Here is a 19849-nt window from a genome sequence, read left to right as displayed (position 1 = left end):
AAATAACCTAAGGGTAATCTCTCCTTCTTCGTTAGGGAAAAAGTGAAGCATCTACAGCAATGAAAAAGATTTCACAGGGCTAATAAATATACAGTTTCCACGGAGACTGTTTTTGTTTCAGTGATTTCTAAAATGTTGTACTGAGAGGAAAACGTAACATATACAAAGTGAACATCTGAGGAGAATAATTAAGGACAGTCAGGGTCTGTCTTGTGTCAGTTTCCTGTTTTATTTTGATAGTCGCTTCCGAGTCCTGATTTTGTACCTCTGCCTGTCAGATTGCCTTTCTGGATTTTGACCCTTGGACCGAAAGACCTTGAGATCTGGTTACTGTCTGCCTGCATTTGTGTCTGTCAGTCTCTCTGTTCCTGACAATTAAGGGTTCTGGGAAATGCAAATCAGACGTCTTTAACTTAACTGCAGGTGTTTTGGGGGCAGCAGGATCTGGGCTTTAAAAACCTCTGGCCCATCCAGGTTTTACCTGCACTCATCAGGTGTGCAGAATTCCCCATGACAGTGTTACCTACTGTTGGGGCTCACACCTACCTCATTTCATCAGAACCAAAACGCAAACGTGTTCATTCATTTACCTAGAATGCTACTTTAACTAATTTGCGGTGAGTCTTGGTAATGTGACTATGCCATACACCCACCTGTTTACAAACCAATCGATGTAGGGAGATGCAGCATGCGTAATGAGGACAGGACTTCAATATGTCATAAGTTTTTTGGTGTGCTTATGCAGTGTGAAACCAGAACAAACTGGATCAAATGTAGACAGTGTAATAAACACACCAGCCTTGGACCTGTGTGAAAACGCCCTTAGAGAGCATTTAAAGGCTCAGGAAACCTTCACAGGTGTTTGGAATGTGACACCATTACAAAAGTGAACTTTTTCACTATATTCTAATGTTTTGGGATACTGAATTTGGGGTTTTAATCAAATAAGCCATAACCATTAGGCTACAATTAAAAGAAATAAAGACAGTGTGTAATGAGTCTAGAATATGAGTTTCATTAGTTACAGTGAACTACAGAAATAAATGCACTTTTCCATGATATTCTCAATTATTGAGATTCAGTCTACAGACACACTGACATCAACACTGAAACATGTCAGCTCTGTTCTCCTGCTGTTGCCCACCCCGCACCTGTCCAGGGCCGGGCGGGCGGGCTAACCCTAACCCTTCCTTTTATGGTCTCCGCTTCCTTCCTGGAAGCCTCAGTCGGAGAGAAGAGGAGAGGAGAGGAGAGGAGAGCAGTACACCACACACACACCACACACCGTCTCTCATCCAGCGGAGCCGCAGCTCCCCGGAGCATCTATTTCACTACAGATCTGAAACGAGCAGGAGAAATATGAGATAATTACAGTTAACAGTTACAGTCACAACCACTGTGACCTATTTTGCATTAGGATGATTTTATATTTATCCATTTGGTGATCTTTTTTTTCTTCTTTTTTTTGTTTTTAATAATTATTCTCGTATTTAGTTTCCCTCGCCAATCAGTCAGTGGAATGGTCTGCTTTTTCTCCTCTGGGTCGCTTCCACTTCAGCATGGGAACTGCGGTGTCCAGAAGGAAGAATCTCAAGAGTGACGCGATATCTTCCGTGGCCGCAAAAGTTAGGTGAGTGTGGCCGGTGTGTGTGTTGGTGTGTGTGGCTGCTGAGTCTGAAGCCGCTCGGTAAAACACGAGGAGGCACGGAGATGCCGGGAGATGATCAGGCTCGTGCGCAACTACTGAAGTGGATAGTGTTAGGTGATGTTGGATTGTTGGACAGATGATAACAGGATCTAAAGCTACAGGGGCAGAACCAGAGATGTTAGATTCCCAAACTGAGGAGAAGCCGTTCCTGTGATTCGTGACTGCTCCGCCGGTCCAGCTGTCATCACAGGAGCCGCTCCGCTCCGCTGCAACTTTCACTTTGGCTTCTTGCCTCGATTACTATTTAGTATGAAAAAGCTCTTTATAGTTTTATAGCGTCTTAACAGTTGTAATGCAAAGCTTTGTTAACTCGTTGTGAATGCTGTGAATCAGATCAGCTGAGCCGGCTTCATGCAGTGGGAAGAGTCCCTAATATTTTGCCTTTTCTTGCACTGACTAATTGAAACATCCAGGCTCAGTCTGATTTTGAATTATGCTTGTGAACATAAAACTGATTTTGGTCCATTTTATTAGCTATGTTATAATATAATATAATGTAATATAGCTAATATTATATATTATATTATTAGTATATCTGCTTGTCTTTACTGGCGCCTATTATGTAGCTAGAGTAGGCTATGTTTTTTTATTTGCTATAGTTTTATTTATTTATCTTTATTTAACCATGAAATCCCATTGAGATCTGAGATCTCTTTTACAAGAGAGACCTGGCCAAGGCAGCAGCCATGTAAAATAGGCTACAAGATATAAAATAAACAATAAAAATATATAAAATCAACAATAAAACAAAACTCAGATACTCACACACAGTTCATACGAGTAAAAACAATGACACTCTTCCCTCACTGCATTCTTCATTTCTTCAAGGAAGGAAGGAAGGAAGGAAGGACGGACTAAGGGAAAGAAGGAAGGATAAAGGGATAGAAGGAAGGAAGGAAGGACAAAGGGAAAGAAAGAAGGAAGGAAGGCAGGAAGGACGAAGGAAAAGAAGGAAGGAAGGACAAAGGGAACGATGGGAGGAAAGAAGGAAAAGAAAGAAAGATAGATGGAGGGAGGGAACAGATTGGGTCAAAAAAGAAGGAAGAAGTAAGGATGAAGGGAAGGAAGGGAGAGAGGCAAAAAGGATTGTGGAAAGAAGGAAGGGAAAAGGGAAGGAAAGGAAGATGGAGGGAGGGAACAGGACAGGTCAACTGTATCAAAAGAGGAAGGAAGAAGAAGTAAGGACGAAGGGAAGGAAGGAAGGAAAGAATCAAGGGAAAAAGGATTGTGGAAAGAAGGAAGGGAGAAAGGAAGGAAAGAAGGAAAGGTTGGAGGAAGTGAACAGATTGGGTCAGTTTGACCCAGAAGGAGAACAGGAGGGTTAAATTAAGAACTTTTTTGTAAATTATTCCAAGACCATGATGCATTGGTAGGAGAATGATGTTTTGCCATGGTCGGTCCATCCAAAAGCAACCACTTAGTCATCGTCATAGATGTAGCTATACACAAACTTCTGGCTGCTATATAGACTCACTGGACTTGTTAGTAATGACATTTAACTTCATGAAAGGTCTCGGTGTCACGGGTGTCAGATCATTGTGTCCTCGTGTCTGAAGGCTGGAGGATGACTAATGATCTTCTGGTAGGAGATGCTCTCTGTCGCCCACTTGCTGACCTTAAACCAAGCTCCTCTGCTCACACTCCTACTTTATTCTCTTGAATGCATGATCCTGTGCACAGCTGCTACGCCGGAGTAAAACAAACACACACACACACTGTATGACCTTTCCATCTACTTACTCAGTCAGCGCCACGCTCGCTCCCTTACCCTATATGCACGCGGGTCTCCGACTCAGTTTGCCTCTCTCTCTCTCTCTCTCTCTCTCTCTCTTCCTTTTGCTGTTTATCTGTTTATCGCCTCGCTTGCTTTTTCACACCTCAGCCTTAACGCTCCATAAATCATATGGGATCGAAGCCTATAGCGTCCCGGAGACAAACGTGGACCGCAGCCAGGCCTCGTACATATACTTCCCGGCTCTATCGACAGTCATAAGCATGCTCCTCCAGTTGACAAGGAGTTTAATGGATCTCGGTGAACAATAGCTTCAACTGAATCCTGGATTAGCGGTGTCTCCTTTCCGCTTGATGGTCTGAGTTTATCTCTTGAACACTGAATGATCAGGGCAGAGCTGTTTTACCTACTCTAACAAATCCAATCCCTTGTTTCTGGGTGAGTGTAGATGGTATTACAATAGAGGGATTATGATAGAAGTGAGTAAGTGTGTGTGTGTGTGTGTGTGTGTGTGTGTGTGTGTGTGTGTGTGTGTGTTTGGGTTCCTTGTGTTCCTGCTATCTGCTTTTGACCCTGTGCCTCACACACCTGTCTGACACAAATCCATTTTATCCACTTTTTTTTTTTAAAAACTGCTCCACAATCCACATCCCTCCTCCTTTCTCTCTCTGTTGAGCTCAGCAGTTGTGTTTGAGTGGCTGACTGTGGTGCTGTGGATGAAAACAATAAGTGCTTTTCAGTCCAGTAGTTACATTGCAGGTGGATGAGTGTTTTTGATTCATCTCATTTAGCGTGCTCTGTGGTTGTGTATTGAATCTGTAATCAAGGAAGATGCAGCCATTATGCCAAGGTGTCTTCAAAATAGCATCAGTGGTAACATAAAGTAACTTAACTTAGGCCTATTAAAATGTATTCAAATGTATTTATACTGTATGATATAACTATATACAGTAACAAAGAAGATTCCCTTTTATTGGATTTGTTATATGTGACCCGCTCTGGCGAACTGAGTCGGAAGTCACAACGTTCTATTTTTAGATTATCAGCTGAAAATTCTTTGCTAATTTCAAAGAAATGACATTCAAAAACAATCTCCCAAAGTTTCATAGTCCAGATAATTGAGAAAAGGCACATAAATGACGATTAAAGTTGACGAAGAGCACAACATTGAATAACTTATGAACCGTTTATGGTAGAGATGAGCTGTAAACTGCATTTGAATCGAGGGATTTCCCGCTTTCCGATCGTCCTTGAAGGGTGCATTTATGACAACAAACGATGGGGTCCACATGGGGTCCATCTTTTGAGATGTTTATTGCACGTGTTCGTATCGCAACCATGACGTCAACACAGCACTGTAGGTCAGATCTGGTTAGTTAAAGCTTACAGATGTCTTCCAATTTATGAAAAGCTCATTTTAAGTTTCCATTTAAAGTAAACAAATGTGTGGCCAGTTATGTGAACACTGCATTTTCTATTTGCATACTAACAGTGACATCAATTTTACACTTTTAAGACTGGAGTGCAGCCAGGCTGGAACAAGTTCAACAAAGATAAAAAAAGTCTAAATAATGCTATGTATAAAATAGAAACACCTGAACAATATAAATGCATGCTCCTTGTCATCTTGTCTGTGATTGGCCAGTGGGTGCAGCTCAGCGCACCATGACTGACAGACGCAGCTTCATATAGAGGAACAGACAGGGATGTGAGAAACTGTAAAGAAATAGATTCTTGTTGGTAGACCAGCCCACCCATACAGCTGGATTTCTCCCAGTGCTCCCGATGGCCGGTCTGACAGTGACAGATGGGTTGTCAATATGTTTGCATGTGAGAGAGAAACAGGGAGAGAGAGAGGGAGAATGAGAATGGAGCGAAGAGGGGCTGAGGGGAATCATGGCTCCACAGCGAAATAAGATTTTACCCATTTCGAGCAGTAATATATGTATGTGTGTGTGTAGATATAAAATTGACAGGTGCTGGCCACCACAAGTTAAAGGATAATTTCTGTTTTTTACAATCTGGACCTTATTTCTAGCATAACATACAATCATTTACTCACCCAGATAACTTTGGTGTCATTACAAGTCATTCAGATGAAATTAGATGCAGCCGAGAGCCGCGTACAGTATATCTGTATAATGCGAGTACACGGGGCAGCGCAATGCAGCCTCTAAATAACACATTATCTGCCGCCAAACTCGTTCATTTCACCAATATTTTGTTATGATAGGCTAGTGCTATTCCCCTCTGAGTCCGGGCTGACCTGTTATCAACATCCGGGGTCTGTAGGTTGACCTACTGACCTCTTACCTGGATGATGTCATCTCCGACCGCTGCCCGGCTCATTCTGATAATAATCATTCCGCTTCGCATTTGGGTCCATTTTTAGCGCAACTAGCCGGAGCTTTAGTGAGTCCAGGTTGAGGAGAGGAAGCCTGTGGAAGCTGAACTTCATCCAGCTGCTCATTTTGTTCTGAAAAGTCGGAAACACGCAGAAACGAACCGTAGCATTAGCGGTAGCAAGTTAGCCGCGCCGGGCAGCGGTCGGAGATGACATCATCCAGGTCAGAGGTCAGTAGGTCAACCTACAGACCCAGGATGTTGATAACATGCCACCACGGGCTCGGAGGAGAATAGCACTAGCCTATCATAACAAAATATTGGTCGAATGAATGAGATTCGTGGCAGATAATGTGTTATTTAGAGGCTGCATTGCACTGCCCCGTGTTCTCGCATTATACAGATATACGCGGCTCTCGTCGGAACGACTTGTAATGACACCAAAGTTATCTGGGTGAGTAAATGATCGTATTTTATGCTAGAAATAAGGTCCAGGTTGTAAAAAACGGTAATTATCCTTTAATCAACATACAGTAGATGATGCAGTGATGAACATTGGTTCAACTTGCAAAATACACACAGAGCAGGAGCAGGTTGTAAACTTAACAATCGGGTCTTTTCTTAAAATGACTGAACCACAGACCTAAGTGTGATGGAAACAAGGAATGGAAAAGGAAACTCTTGTGTCAGGTGTTCTGCCTCATGCCGAGAGGCTCGTGCTTGTCGCGGGAACGTGCACACAGCTGAAGCAGGAACTGCTGATGTTGTGCCGAGTTACCACCGGCTGACAACGCTGTCAGCAGCGCGGCAGGAGAAGATTTCATAAGTGAGCTTTTACCCCAACTCAGGATTTATATGGAAAAAAAGAGAAACAAACAGTGGAATATATATCGTATCTGATCTCAGCAAATGCTCTGGCACAGTCAGCACTCGCCAAGAAAAAAAAAAACCCTCTGAGGAGAATATGTGTTGCGTGTGTGTTTTTTTTTTCCCTGTGTGACACGTTGTCTATATTTTGCTCCAATCCCTACCGACTTGTGCTTAGAAAATGTATTGTTCAAATAATATTACATGTTTTTTTTTTAAAAATGACATTTCCTGTGCTGTGCAGGTTTGTTTCTTGTTTGGTAGACTGAGGTGTTGAGGTCGGTGTGTTGTGTGCAGCAGTCCAGTGATAACACCCTGCAGGATCACAGCGATGTTGATGTTGTTTGGAAGATTTTCTCCCCAAATCAGGTTCAAATTCGACCAATTCCTCCTAAATGTGTTGTCCTCCGGCTGAATGCTGATATTAACTTCAGACCATTCAGCCACTTTCCATTATTCATGGTATTTTGTTATTGCTGCATGGGTTATTGCTGCATCTAGTTGGCAGAGCTCGGTTTACCAGGGAAGGGTAAACTCAGACATTAAACATTAATCGTGCTTGAAATCTCAGTTTTTAAGGGAAATTTGGGGGAGATGAGTTTTTTTTTCCCCTCCGTGTGCATTGTACTGGAAGAAGTGGTGTCTCACTGTCCTGTTTATAGTGAATCTCTGTGGAAAAGCACACCTGAACCAGGCTTGTCCGCTTTGATTAGTCACCCGATAGGGAGGATTAGAAGCAGTTGAGCTCACATCGCCTTTAATATTTCAAGAATGTTTGAGTCACTTCTGAGAGAATTGCACAGCACAACAGTTTTTTCAGACCTTAATAGTTTCCACTTCGGCGAAAATGTGATTTCATGGCCTCTTTCCCACAAGACTGAGTGACCAGCAGTAACCTTGTCCTCATCACTGCACAGATTGGCTCCTCCTGCTCCACTGTGGCTGTTGTGTAGGAAACATCTGTGTCCCAGCGCTACAACATAAACTTCTCAGAATCACTGGATGGAAAGTGTACATGAGGTTTCGAAGGAATAAAGAAACAGAAACTGATTTTAAAAGTTGTAAAGGCCATGGATCTTATGCATCGCATTTTGAGAATTTCATTACACTTTTGATGTGTATTAATGTTCGTATGGTATTGAACCTGTCAGCTTTGATGTTACCAGTAAGGTTAGATCAAATATTCAGCATCAGAAATAAGATTCAACTATTGACTTGGGTGTGGTACAGTAAGGGTTAGGGGTATAGGACACTGGAGGTATTTATTCCAGATTTAAAAAAATAACAAAAAAAACATACTATTTTCATTTTTTCAGTCAACCTTTATTTATATCTTGAAAGCCAATGATGTAAAGAGCACAATCCAAAAAGAAGAACAGAACACAGAGCAGAGTTGGAAGACACATACAAGCAAATTCAGACAACAACATGTTCAATCATCATTAAAAACAGTTGCAATTAAAAGAACAGGTCGTTTTGATCGTGTTTTTAGACTGGCCTAAGGTAACAAAATGTATTGAGTTGTAGGGCTCTACTTTGGTAGACTAGGTGCAGGCGAGGCGCATCTGCCCTGCGCCTCGCCTTCGCTTCGCCAACGGGGAGTGGCCAGGAGCAGATTGCGATTTTGCTTCGAGACGCAGCGGAGCGCATCCCGCCTACTTCCCTCCCACCGGCGCAAATGGCATAGAGGGAGGAGAGAAGGCGTGGAGTGGGTTTGACACAGCCGAGTCAGATCTTCACCAATCAAATGAGCTCCTCTCCTCACCTTTAAATCCGCCGCGCGCGCAAGGCGGACGTTTGATTTCACCGTGGAAGAGAAGATTTGAATCAGCACATACAGATTACAGCATACACATTCAGCACATCTACAGTATATCGATTGTCCCGTCACACTGATGACAGATCAAAGGCTGCACAGATGAAAGATGAGGATGGATTACTGCTGTGTTGACACTACACGATTATCTGCTATATTTATGTATTTACTTATTGATTTATTGAGCTGCATCGTCACGCGACCATAACAAATAAAACTGAAAACAAATAAACTATCATTTCTCACAGCAAACCACAATCAGCCTGGCATAGTGCTCATAGTGAGCAGATATTAACATCTCCCCTCTCAGGTAAATTCTAAAGAAAAAAGAAAAAGAGAGACGCTCCGCGATGCATCCATTACGCACAGCTGTTTGTGCACACGTGTTTAAATATAGGTTACTAAATATGAGTGTCTTTATTAATGGAAAAGGGGTGTGTGTGTTTTGTTTTTTGTTTTTTTTTACTGGGCAACAGCTCTCAATCTGTCAGAGCAAGTGAGACGGGAGGAAACTGATGTTCTGGTCCGGTCCAAGCTGGCAGTGTCAGGTCACGCGAACAGACCTCACGGGCTGATGGTGCAAAAGTAGTCTGGGAGGGAGGAGGTTATGATGTTTGCTCTGACAGATCACAACATAACAAACAGCTGGGCGTAACGAGGCATCGCGGAGCGTCTCTCTTTTTCTTTTTTCTTTAGAATTTACCTGAGATGGAGATGTTAATATCTGCTCACTATGGTGCCGAGGCTGATTGTGGTTTGCTGTGAGAGATGATAGTTTATTTGTTTTCAGTTGTATTTGTTATGGTCGCGTGACGATGCGGCGCTGGCCCCTAATAAATCAATAAGTAAATAAATAAATAAATAAATAAATAGCTGATCATCTGCAACGGCACAGTGTGTAGTGTCAACACCTGCTCTTGGGACATCCACGGCTGTCTCAGTCCCTCCCTGGTTTCATCTGTGTTAATTCAGTCAGGCTGAGTTTCCATTACGCAAGCCTTTGATGGTCATCAGTGTGACGGGACAATCTATATAGATATAGGTGTATGTGCTGATTCAGATACAATAAATAGGGGTTATTGTGATGATTATTATTATTATTATTATTATTATTAATTGCATTTAAATGTGCCTGGAAGTGTGGAAATCTGCCTGTGAGGTCTTGGTGACGTGTACGCACTGCGCGCTGGGCAGTCAAATTGCCACTGCGCTGGCTGCGCTTCGCCTTGCGCTGACATTAGACCAGGTTGGAGCTGGCGAGCTTTCGGCGCACTCTCCGCGCGGTCTATCGGCAACAAATTGTCACTGCGCCACGGCGAATCTGTCGACACCTCCCCCTGCTGCGCGACCACTCCCATCTCAGCGCATAGCAGTCCACCAATTTACCGAATCCGCTGCGCACCTTGTTGCACTGGAGGAAAATGCCACTGCGCCAGCTGCGTCAGGGCTCGCTTCGCTGCGCCCCCGTGAGTTGCGCCAAGAAATTAGGGCCCCTCGGGTCTGTTGTAAATTATTCCAGGTGTGTGCAGCAGAGAAACTAAAAGCAGTTTTACTGAATTTGTAATTTGTCTGGGGAACATGGAGTGTTAAATAATCGCTTGAGTGGGTTGAGTAGTTTTGGAGTGGCCATCTAATAAGTTACTGAGGTATGGTGGCATGTTTCCTGTTAAACCCTTATAAATAAAAAGATAATAATAAAAGGTAATAGTGAATGTCTCTCCTGATAGAAAAGGGTGGCCATCCCACTTTTTCTTACAGTGTGCAATGATGGGTGGAGTAACCGGCTGCAGTGATTCATCTGAGAGCAGAGTGGTATATTGAGTCCAATGAGGCAAGAGTAGATGATGTCACCAACCATAGTCCAGAACAGGCATGAATACAGCATCGATGATCTGTTTCCTGTAGGGCAGCGGGAAGCTTGATAAGTGTCTAATTGTGAGGTCATCAATATGAAATTAAAATGTATGTTTTTGGTCTAACCAAATATTTGTATTTGGTGACCTTTTGAACATTATGTCCTGTTAAAGTGTTGATATATTGTCCTATTTAAGTATTTTTAGTGTGATATCAGGTTCCTCCATTTATTGCTAGAGGGCCATAAACCTCTTGCCTTAAAAGTAAATGTCGGTCCATTATGCATGTTAACCATCATAAGGGTCTGACCCATGTGAACCTGGTGCTGCTTCTGTGTCAGCACACTCTTGTCTTCTTGGATGAGATACTTTACATATGTTTTTTCCCCTCTAGTGCCCATTGATGAACCTCTTACATTCTCTTGGGAGATATGGTAATTGTCTGACTCATCGCCTTTGTCGTCAGTGGAGTGTATTGGAACAAGTGTCTCTTAATGAAGCTAAGGTTACGGGTAGGGAAGAGAGGGCGCAGTAAGTGTGTCAAGGGCAATTGTCGATTACACAAACATATTATTTAAAGGTAAAGAGAAGGTTAAAAGCAACAGGATTCAACAGTTTCAGAGTCTGAGATCAATAAAAGTTACTTTTATTTCCATCAGAAAGTGACCAAACAGACCTTCATTAGAGGCAGGTTCTGACAACAGAGTTGGTTAATGGTGTATTCTATGAATCCTCATCTTAGAATGACCTTCAACATCACAGGGAGGACGCAAATGCACAATTCAAAATGAACTTATTAAAAAATTTTTTTAGAACGGCCGAGCCAAGCCGCGAGCTGCTCAGAGCTACGCTATGGAGGCTCATGGGATTTCTTGGTTTCAACTCCGTCTCGTAACGTTCCGTTATTATCTCCTAGCGTGGTGAATGTGCTGGTCACAACTTGTCCACCAGAGACCTAAAAACAGCTTGCACCGACAATTAAAGGTAACGAACCTACTCCTAAAACTATAGGGATTATGGCAATGAGCCAATTTGCCAAAATGTTGAACTATTCCTTTAAAAACACACTTATCACTCTGTGAAAGTTTCAAATTAATAGCCCCCTTGTGTCTGTGTTTGAAAAACATAAGATTTAATTTATGGTTCACTGGTGGTTGTCTGCATGTTATTCAGATTTCTTTAGCAGTTACCGTTGACAACCACCGCCTCCCTTGGAGTCGGGACACATGGGGCAGTCATTCAGAGTAGAGCCATGACTCCCCTCAGCCCCTCTTTGCTCCAGTCTTATTCCCCCTCTCTCTCCTTGTTTCTCTATATTGACATCCCATCTGTCACTGTCAGTCCATCAGGAGCACTGGGAGAATTCCAGCTGCATTGGTGGGAATCTGTTAATACAGTTTCTACTGTTCTTCTTTTATGTTTTTTTTTTTTTTTTTTTTTTTTTTTACAGTGATCTGTCTCTCTCCAATGACACTGTGTCTATCGGGTGCACAGTCATGTATCTGGTTCACACCAATTGTTGGTCAAAAAAAAAAAAATCAAAAGCAATAAATTGGCACTAGTCAGGCTGTAAACACCCCGTTTTAGAAACAATGCATGGAAACAATGTGCAATCATCTATTGTAAAGCAGCTATCTTCCTTTTCTTGTCCCCTCTCCACAGTGTGGTTTCCTCCAGTCACATACTGTATACTGTTGTTGGCTTTAATAGCAGGTGACTCTCAGGGCTATAATGATGCCCTGTTTAATGAGCATTAAGATGAAAGGGTGTTCCTTCATTGATCTGACTAATTGTGTCACTGATCACCTTCCAGTCAGGATGGAACATGGGGTCAAACCTCTTCCATCAGCTGGAGCTGGTTGCTGAGGCTGCACTCACCTTACAGTCACAGTGGAGTGATCAGTCACAGACTTTATAATGACGCAGCCTCACTTTAAAGAAAAATGACTGCTGCTTCATATACATTTGGGCTGATATTGTCGTTTTATTGAATTCCGGCCCATCACCATCACTGAGTTCTCTTATGACTGATGTATCTGCCTCCTGCAGCTCCAGAAAAGCCTAGAAAAACCCAGTCAAGTTTAGATTTCTTTGCACCTTTCAGTGGAAGGTTTAGTGTACCTGCTGAATAATAAGATCTAAAAGCACCAGTATGATGGATGGAGGTGAACACAGAGCAGCCACATGGTTGCTGAAAGGCCTTCATCCTTGAAATGGATGTTCATGAACTACAGTGCATTACACATACATATAGGTTAAGAAATAAAAGGGCTGGGGCGCAGCCGGCCCTCTCTCTGCCTCCCCATTTCCTGTCTCTCTCTACTACTATACTATCGATTAAAGGGACATTGTGTAACTTCTCCTGTTATCTATTCACGAAAATCGATTATTTCATTCTAAAGTATGTTTTCATTAATCAGTACTCACCCCCATCAACAAACTTAAGTGTTCCGGTAAGCTCTGAATTTACCGTTCATATCATTCACATCCGTCACGTGCAGCGGCTGTCGTCCGTCTGCTGTCTGCCCAATTTCATGTGAATGCAGCATGAAAAATACGATTGAGTTGCTTGCGATATACAACCACAACACTAGATGGGAGTAATTCCTACACAATGTACCTTTAAAGGCAAATCCCAAACATATATTTAAAAAAAAAAGAATTAAAAGGGTTATAAACTCATTAATGAATTGCAAATTAACTATAACACTACAGAGAACCCATACAGCAGTCAATTCCCCATACAAAAATGTCTCAGATCTCATAAGCTTATACTGTAAGCTCATCAGCTGCACTGATCAAAATATTTGTATATTAATTGGAGGTCAGATGACTACATGTAATGTGATGGGTGGCACATTTCCTTCAGTTGTTGTGTTTTAAAATCTATTTTAGTTTGTGGTTCAGTTTCTTGTCTTAGTTTTACAGCTGGCAACAATTAGCAGTTTAAGAGCCAGAAATGATTCTCAGGAGTTGGTAAAAACCAAAACAGAACAGCCCCATGGGAGAGAGAATGTTGTGAATTCAGATTTGCCAAACAGAACTCTAAAAGACTAATTTTATCTCGTAGATATGTTTACAACTTGTCCCTTGACCATCAATTGGCACTTAAAAAAACTCAAATACATATTTGCAGGCGTTAATAGTCACCCGTCATGATGATATTTATGCACTGTAGCATTAGTGCTCCCACTATTGTATCTAAGCACATTAGTTGTGTAATTAGGCTTGTATCCATTTTTTCAAGTAGCTGTTCAATGGTTGTGTGTTCTGAGCGGAGATGTTCACAGAGAAGTTCTCTCAAACTTCGCTCTCGTCCTTGTCGAGTGCTGCCAATCAATCTGGAACAAGTTCACTTCACTGGAATCCATCAGTGTCTTTAATTTGGTTCCAGACTGAGGAGAAATGCTGGTATTTTTCTGGTTTGGATCAATGGTCATCAGTCAGACTTGTTGCTCTGCCATCTGATTACCACATTTCTGCTGCCAAGCATTAATCAGATGTTTAATTACTTTGCTTTACCATTGTGGAAGCAGGGAACTTTGCTGTTGTAGAAGTCAGGCATTTGATCAAATCCACTTCTTTCTCCTGTTATGACTCCCTGATGCCTCCACAGAAAGGAGGACACAAGTCCCCTTTTACACAACCTGACATGGATATATATAGATAAAGAAAGAGGAAGACTGACAAAAGGGGGAAAAAAAGGGAAAAGGGAGAGATATGGAAGAGTAGGAAATGTCAAAGACAAGTAGTCGTGAACAAGAGAAAGAGGCAGTGAGGGAGAGATGCAGGTTAGGAGAAAAGGAGCAGAAGGACGTCAGTGTGGGAATGTGAGCTGGAAGCTGATTGGTTGAACAGAGGGAGCATCTAACCTTAGAGAAGTCACAAGAGAGACAGAGTGACTACATGACCACAGGGACAGGAATACAGTAACACATACACATGGTGAACACTAGAGAGTGGGGACCAGGAATAATGTACTGTACATGTAATTTACTAAGTCAAAGGAGTGGAGTAAGTGGAGTGTTACATCGTTTTTAAATACAGGAACTTTATGCACAACCACCTAATTACTAATGGTTCAATACACAATAGAATACACACTACCATGTACTCAGTGAGCACTGTAGCTACTTAACACAGAAAACACACTCTAGCACACACAGACAAAGCGCAGCCACTCAATCAAACCAGCAGAGAATACCTTTATTGTTGTATCTGTGCTGCTGAGGCTTTCTCTGTTTTCTTCTCCAGTTCTGTGGCTTTCACCAACCGTGCAATTAGAAGTGAATTTTTCCCAAGGCATCTATACACTGCACCACCTCAATGCGCCCTGACATACACTGTGTAGTCGTCCAACTGCTAGGGAGAAAGGAGGAGGAGGAGAAGCTTGACATATGATGAACACATAAGAGCATAGTATCATCTTGTTTCTGGATCATCTGTCTTCTACCTGTCCCCCCCCCTTCACTCCATTTTTATTAGTTCTCCTAGCTTATTATACCTCCCTCCCCATCCCACTCCATCCTTTTGTAATGATGTCAGCATGGATGAAAGCATGCCATATATATATGGCATATATATATATATATATATATATATACATATATATATGTATGTGTGTGTGTATCATCACTGCAAAATGAGGCACAGCTGGATGGAGGTCAGGAGAGTCCAACTGTGATGTCTTGTTTACTGTCTGACACTTAAGTGTTGTGTTTTGTGTCTCCTGAGGTGAAATAAATTAATATATTTAAAAAACCGGTGTGATGATGTCCAGTCAGCTATCAGCTATAATAGTCAAAGGTACTATCAGTAGTGGTAGTAGCAGTAGTATAGTAAGAGTTGTAGTAGAAGTGGTAGCAATAGTGGTAGTTATCGTAGTAGCAGCAGTAGTGGTAGTGGTAGTTACAGCGGTGGTAATAGAGTAGGCTAGTCCTAGTAGTGGTAATAGTGGTAGTGGTAGTAGCGGTAGCAGTGGTCATAGTCATAGTGATAGTAGTCGTGGTAGTAGCAGTAAGTAGTAGTAGTGATAGTAGCAGTAGTAGCAGTAGCATGTGTAGTGGTAGCAGTGGTCATAGTAGTAGTAGCAGTTGTAGTGGTAATAGCAGTGGTAGTAGTGGTAGCAGTAGTAGTGTAGTTAGTAGTAGTATCGCTGTACAGTTCTTCCAGTGAATGTTGCAACCAATAATATTAATGCACTGTATTCTCTTGCTCTTATCTGATCCAGCACCAGCCCCAGCCCCAGCTCCAGGGCCTGGTACTGGTACTGGTACTGGTACTGTCCACTGTCATGATGGAACACTTAAAGAGCAGAGAGACATCATCAGTGGTCATTAGTTCCAGCTGTGCTATTTCTCTTATTAATCAGATTATGGGCTGTGGAAAATGTCTCCAGTGAAACCAAGACCCCACACCCAGCTCCACCTCACAGCTCAGGCTGATTGCAAATGGTATCATTTACTAATGGAGTCTTAACAAAGTCAATGACTGCACCTCATGTCCTCTTGTGTGTAGTCATTTCTTGGGAGGATAAAACAAGCTGTAAACACGATCTAGGCTACTAGGACCACCATGTGAAGCTACTGTGGCCATGTTAGCAGCATGCATCAGACACATGCTTATGTCCATCCAATGAAGTTAAGTGCAATATTAACTTGTTTGGTCACTGAACAGGGATTTACACATTTACACAAATTTAAGTACTCAATTTGAACTTATTGAGGACTCATAATCAACTAACAAGCTTAACAGTCTAAACAGTAAATTGACTCGCACTTATACGGTGGAATGCAAAAGTTTGGGCACCACTGGTCAAAATTTCTGTTAATGTGAACAACAATTAAGCAAGTGGAAGATGAAATGATCTCCAAAAGGCATAAAGTTAAGCAATATCAGTGTATTATTGGGTTCAGTATCTTGCCCAAAGACATTTGATATACGGACTGGAGAAGCCGGAAATCAAACCACCAACCTTCTACTTACCTCCTGAGCCACAACTGCCCAAATGCTCAGAGAATTTAATTCCTCTTTTATAATGAACAATACAAAATAAAGCATGTTAATGTTGTTCATTCACTTATTATATAATAATGATAGTACTTGTTAAGATATATTGTAAAGACATTTTCTTGTCAGAGGAGCACTAATTGGAGCCCGAGGACTCGGATCTAAACAGTCATGGGAAAATCTGATATAGAAACAAAACTGAATAACCATAGGGGGCTTTCAACATCAGCAACATCACAGCTGCACTCTGAAACCCTTTATTTCAAATTACTTGCACTGTGTCAGGAAGCGTTGTCGCTGCACCGTTGGCCGACCTTGTGCGAGCGCCGCAGTCGAGGCTTAATCTGGTTAAAGTTTGACCTCTGTGTGTTGTGACCATCATCCACCTGCTGCCGAAGGAGGATAGCCAAAATGTAAAGTAGAAACCGTATGGAAACCGTAAACCCAGCTTCTTCCCGTGCTGCTCTCTATACCTTTCTCCTTATCATTATCAGGGCTGATGCTAACATTCATTTCTTAGCAATCCAAACACAGAGGGAGTTTGCTCTGTTCTCCACAACTCCTATCAGTACGCCGGCCCATGTGGTGAGCGCAGCACACACAGTGTCCGGTCTGGAAGCCCCTTTAAAAGTGTGATGGAAATTGTAAATATTTAACATGAAGACAGGTTATAACAGTGTTTTTCAACCATGGGGCCTGGAATTCAAATGGGGTCGCCTGAAATGTCTAGTACTAATTGATAATAAAAAAAATTACTGATGAAAATATTCTTTTAACTACAGTAATTCTCATTATTTTTAAAATTATGATTAAAACACCACACAATCTTAAACAACTGAATTCTATACTGTCACGTTCTCAAATATAAATTAAGTTCAAATAAGGGGAGTTCAAAAAGGGGTCACGAACCAAAAAGGGTTGGGAACCACTGGGTTATAAGGTATACTGCAAATAAAAATAAACTGAATGCCTGTTTGGCTATAACCATAAAATGTTGCATACCCTTGCCATATTGGCATATATATATATATATATATATATATATATATATATATGTATAGCCTATACACACACACACATTTATAACGCAGATCTGTTTTGACATCTCTTTTCTCTCAGCACTGTGTATGGAATTTTTATTGAAAGGAGTTCACGGAGTCAAGCAGACATATCAGAGATGACAGCGTTTTCTTCCCCGTGCCCTCCCTCCTCCCTCCTCCTCTCCCATCATCTGAGCTGGGAGGGAAGTTTTCACAGGGAGTGCTGCTGGCTGCACGTGCCGCCTCATATTTAATTACTTACAGTGTCGTAGCAGGAAGCCATATAGGGTACTGCAACAACACAGCAATTCCATTTCACTGCAGGCCCCCTGGGATTTAGTCATGTGTGCATGTAGAAAGCATATTGTGTGTTTGTGTGTGTGTATGTGTGTAGCCTATTTATTTTTTTCTGCATGCTGTTACACATGCACACTCTGAGGATGTATGAGTCTGTCTGTGTGTCTTTGTGTGCAGATGGCAAGAATGCCATGTTGTAATGAGTGGGAGGAAAGTGATTACAGGCTCTACTGTTTCTCTGTAGGTGTGTGTGTGTGTGTGTGTGTGTGTGTGTGGCCTATATCTTTTATGACAAAAAGAATGTGGGCGGTGCAGCTGGAGAAATGTGTGATATGACATGTATAAGTGACTATAAACCAATATTTATTATTATTACATTATACATTATTTCACACTATAGAGCAGTTTACCTCTGATTTCAAAGACTTCATGTAGACCGTTGTGTACACTGTGGAGCTGAGATGCCTTGACTAGAGAACTTACATTTTCGTTACTTTACATTGCCATGACCTTGACCTTCGCCCACCAAAATCCAATCAGTTGATCTTGAGTCCAAATAAATGTTTAAGCCCAAGTTGAACATGTTCCTTGTTGTTACTGAGGTCATCATCTTCACTGGACAATAGGCCTTTAGCTGTGGTTGTCAATGACACAGAGGCATGATAAAAAGAAAGAGAAGATTTCCCTCAAACAAACATTTAACGTTAACTAGCTGTTATTTTTGACACTTGACACAGATACAAAGAGTCACACATTTTCTTTTTTTTCTTGATTTTTCATTCAAAGCAGTACTTAATACCAGGCTATTTTGAGTTTGTTTTGAAAGGTTGAGACAGGAAGTTCCAAAGGTTCTTGTAATTGCTCAACAGTAATAAGTGGACATACAAAGTATTCTGTGAAAAAAAACAAAAAAAAAAACAAATTCAGTAAATCAGTGAAACACATGCATGACTGTATTAAATGTGTGTTAAACTTATTTTAATCTTATTTTTCATATTCTGTTTTTAGGGTGACTTTTTAACATCTGTCTAGGGACTACAGATGAAAAGTAGCCTCTTGGCTAATTCTGGCACAGCTATGTTATTAATGTGCACTGTGCCTGTTTTCAAAATAAACTTACTTCATCTTTCCTGCACATTTTTTTAACAGTTTTTTTTAATGATCTTTTTTTTATGATTGTATGTCGATCAGTGCAAACAATAAAAACAAAAAAACAACAACAACAAAGCACTTAATGAACCTTTTAAAGACAAATATAAAATGACAGGTGGCAAGCAAATGAAGCAATAAAACAAAACCGCCTGTCTACATAGATATCATCACTCTCAACAGACTTCATTCAAGTAGTTTTTCTATGTTAATATAAATGCAGTGATCACTATCGAATGTTGAATCCCTTGAAGAATGTATAAGATCTCATATAACACATGCATTAAGGGGAAGGGTAGTGGTGTTGATAGGTGCAGTGAAGTGTTATATTGAAGGTCTGGCCTTGTGACTTCAGCGGCACAGAGCTTGACCTATTGTTCATGAGCTAATCTCCGTTCTACATGGCTGTTTTCCTCTCACAGGTGCACAGCTTTAGTGCAGTAGATGTGATCCTGCAGCAGTGCAGGTTGTGGCATGTTGTGGCATGTTGTATCCACCAGCACTGGAAAATGAACTCATGGTTACTTAGATACTTTTGGACGAGATAGCTATTAAATCACATGTAAGAGAGGGCAGTACATTTTTATAAACTACAGACAGTCTGCCGCATACATGCCGCTGCGCTGCGCACCATGCCAGTTCCTCACTGCCTCTACATGCTTGAATTTATTTCCTGGCTTTACGGCCATCTCATGCGATGTCACAGTCCCCTATGGGGCCTATCAGCTGTGCAGAGGAGGCAAGCTGTGGCTTCCAAGCTGTTTCCCAGTCCTGCAGTCACTATATCAGAACACGGTGTTACCTCGGTGAGAGACGGCTGTTTACACGTTGTAGATTTTGAGGACACTAACGGTAAAAAACCGCCTCTTCCACACGCTGATGTAGTGGTGTAATCTACTCGACTGGTAGCATGAAGAGGCCTCGCACATAAAAAGCTGAGAGTGACTGTTATTGTGGAGATATTCCTGTGAAACCTCGACTCTGTGTGAGTCACTTGTCCAATAGCGGCTGAGCAGCAGGCATCAGGGTTAACTG

At 41.7% G+C, this 19849-nt stretch overlaps 1 protein-coding gene across 1 annotated transcript in view; it reads left to right on the top strand.

The window, feature by feature from the left end:
- Positions 1 to 1559: 1559 nt before the first annotated feature.
- The window catches only part of nsmfb (NMDA receptor synaptonuclear signaling and neuronal migration factor b), a gene marked incomplete at both ends in the record, with an annotated part of 77259 nt that continues 58969 nt past the window's right edge, over positions 1560 to 19849 (top strand). Inside the window, one exon of the mRNA XM_083978221.1 lies at positions 1560 to 1630. Within this exon, the coding sequence (XP_083834347.1) occupies positions 1560 to 1630 (71 nt within the window). The remainder of the gene's footprint in view (positions 1631 to 19849) is intronic.

The sequence above is a fragment of the Trachurus trachurus genome, assembly GCF_905171665.1.
Source record: "Trachurus trachurus genome assembly, chromosome: 9".
NCBI lineage: Eukaryota > Metazoa > Chordata > Actinopteri > Carangiformes > Carangidae > Trachurus > Trachurus trachurus.
The sequence above is the reverse complement of the archived record's forward strand: the minus strand, read 5'-3'. Positions and strand labels throughout refer to the sequence as shown.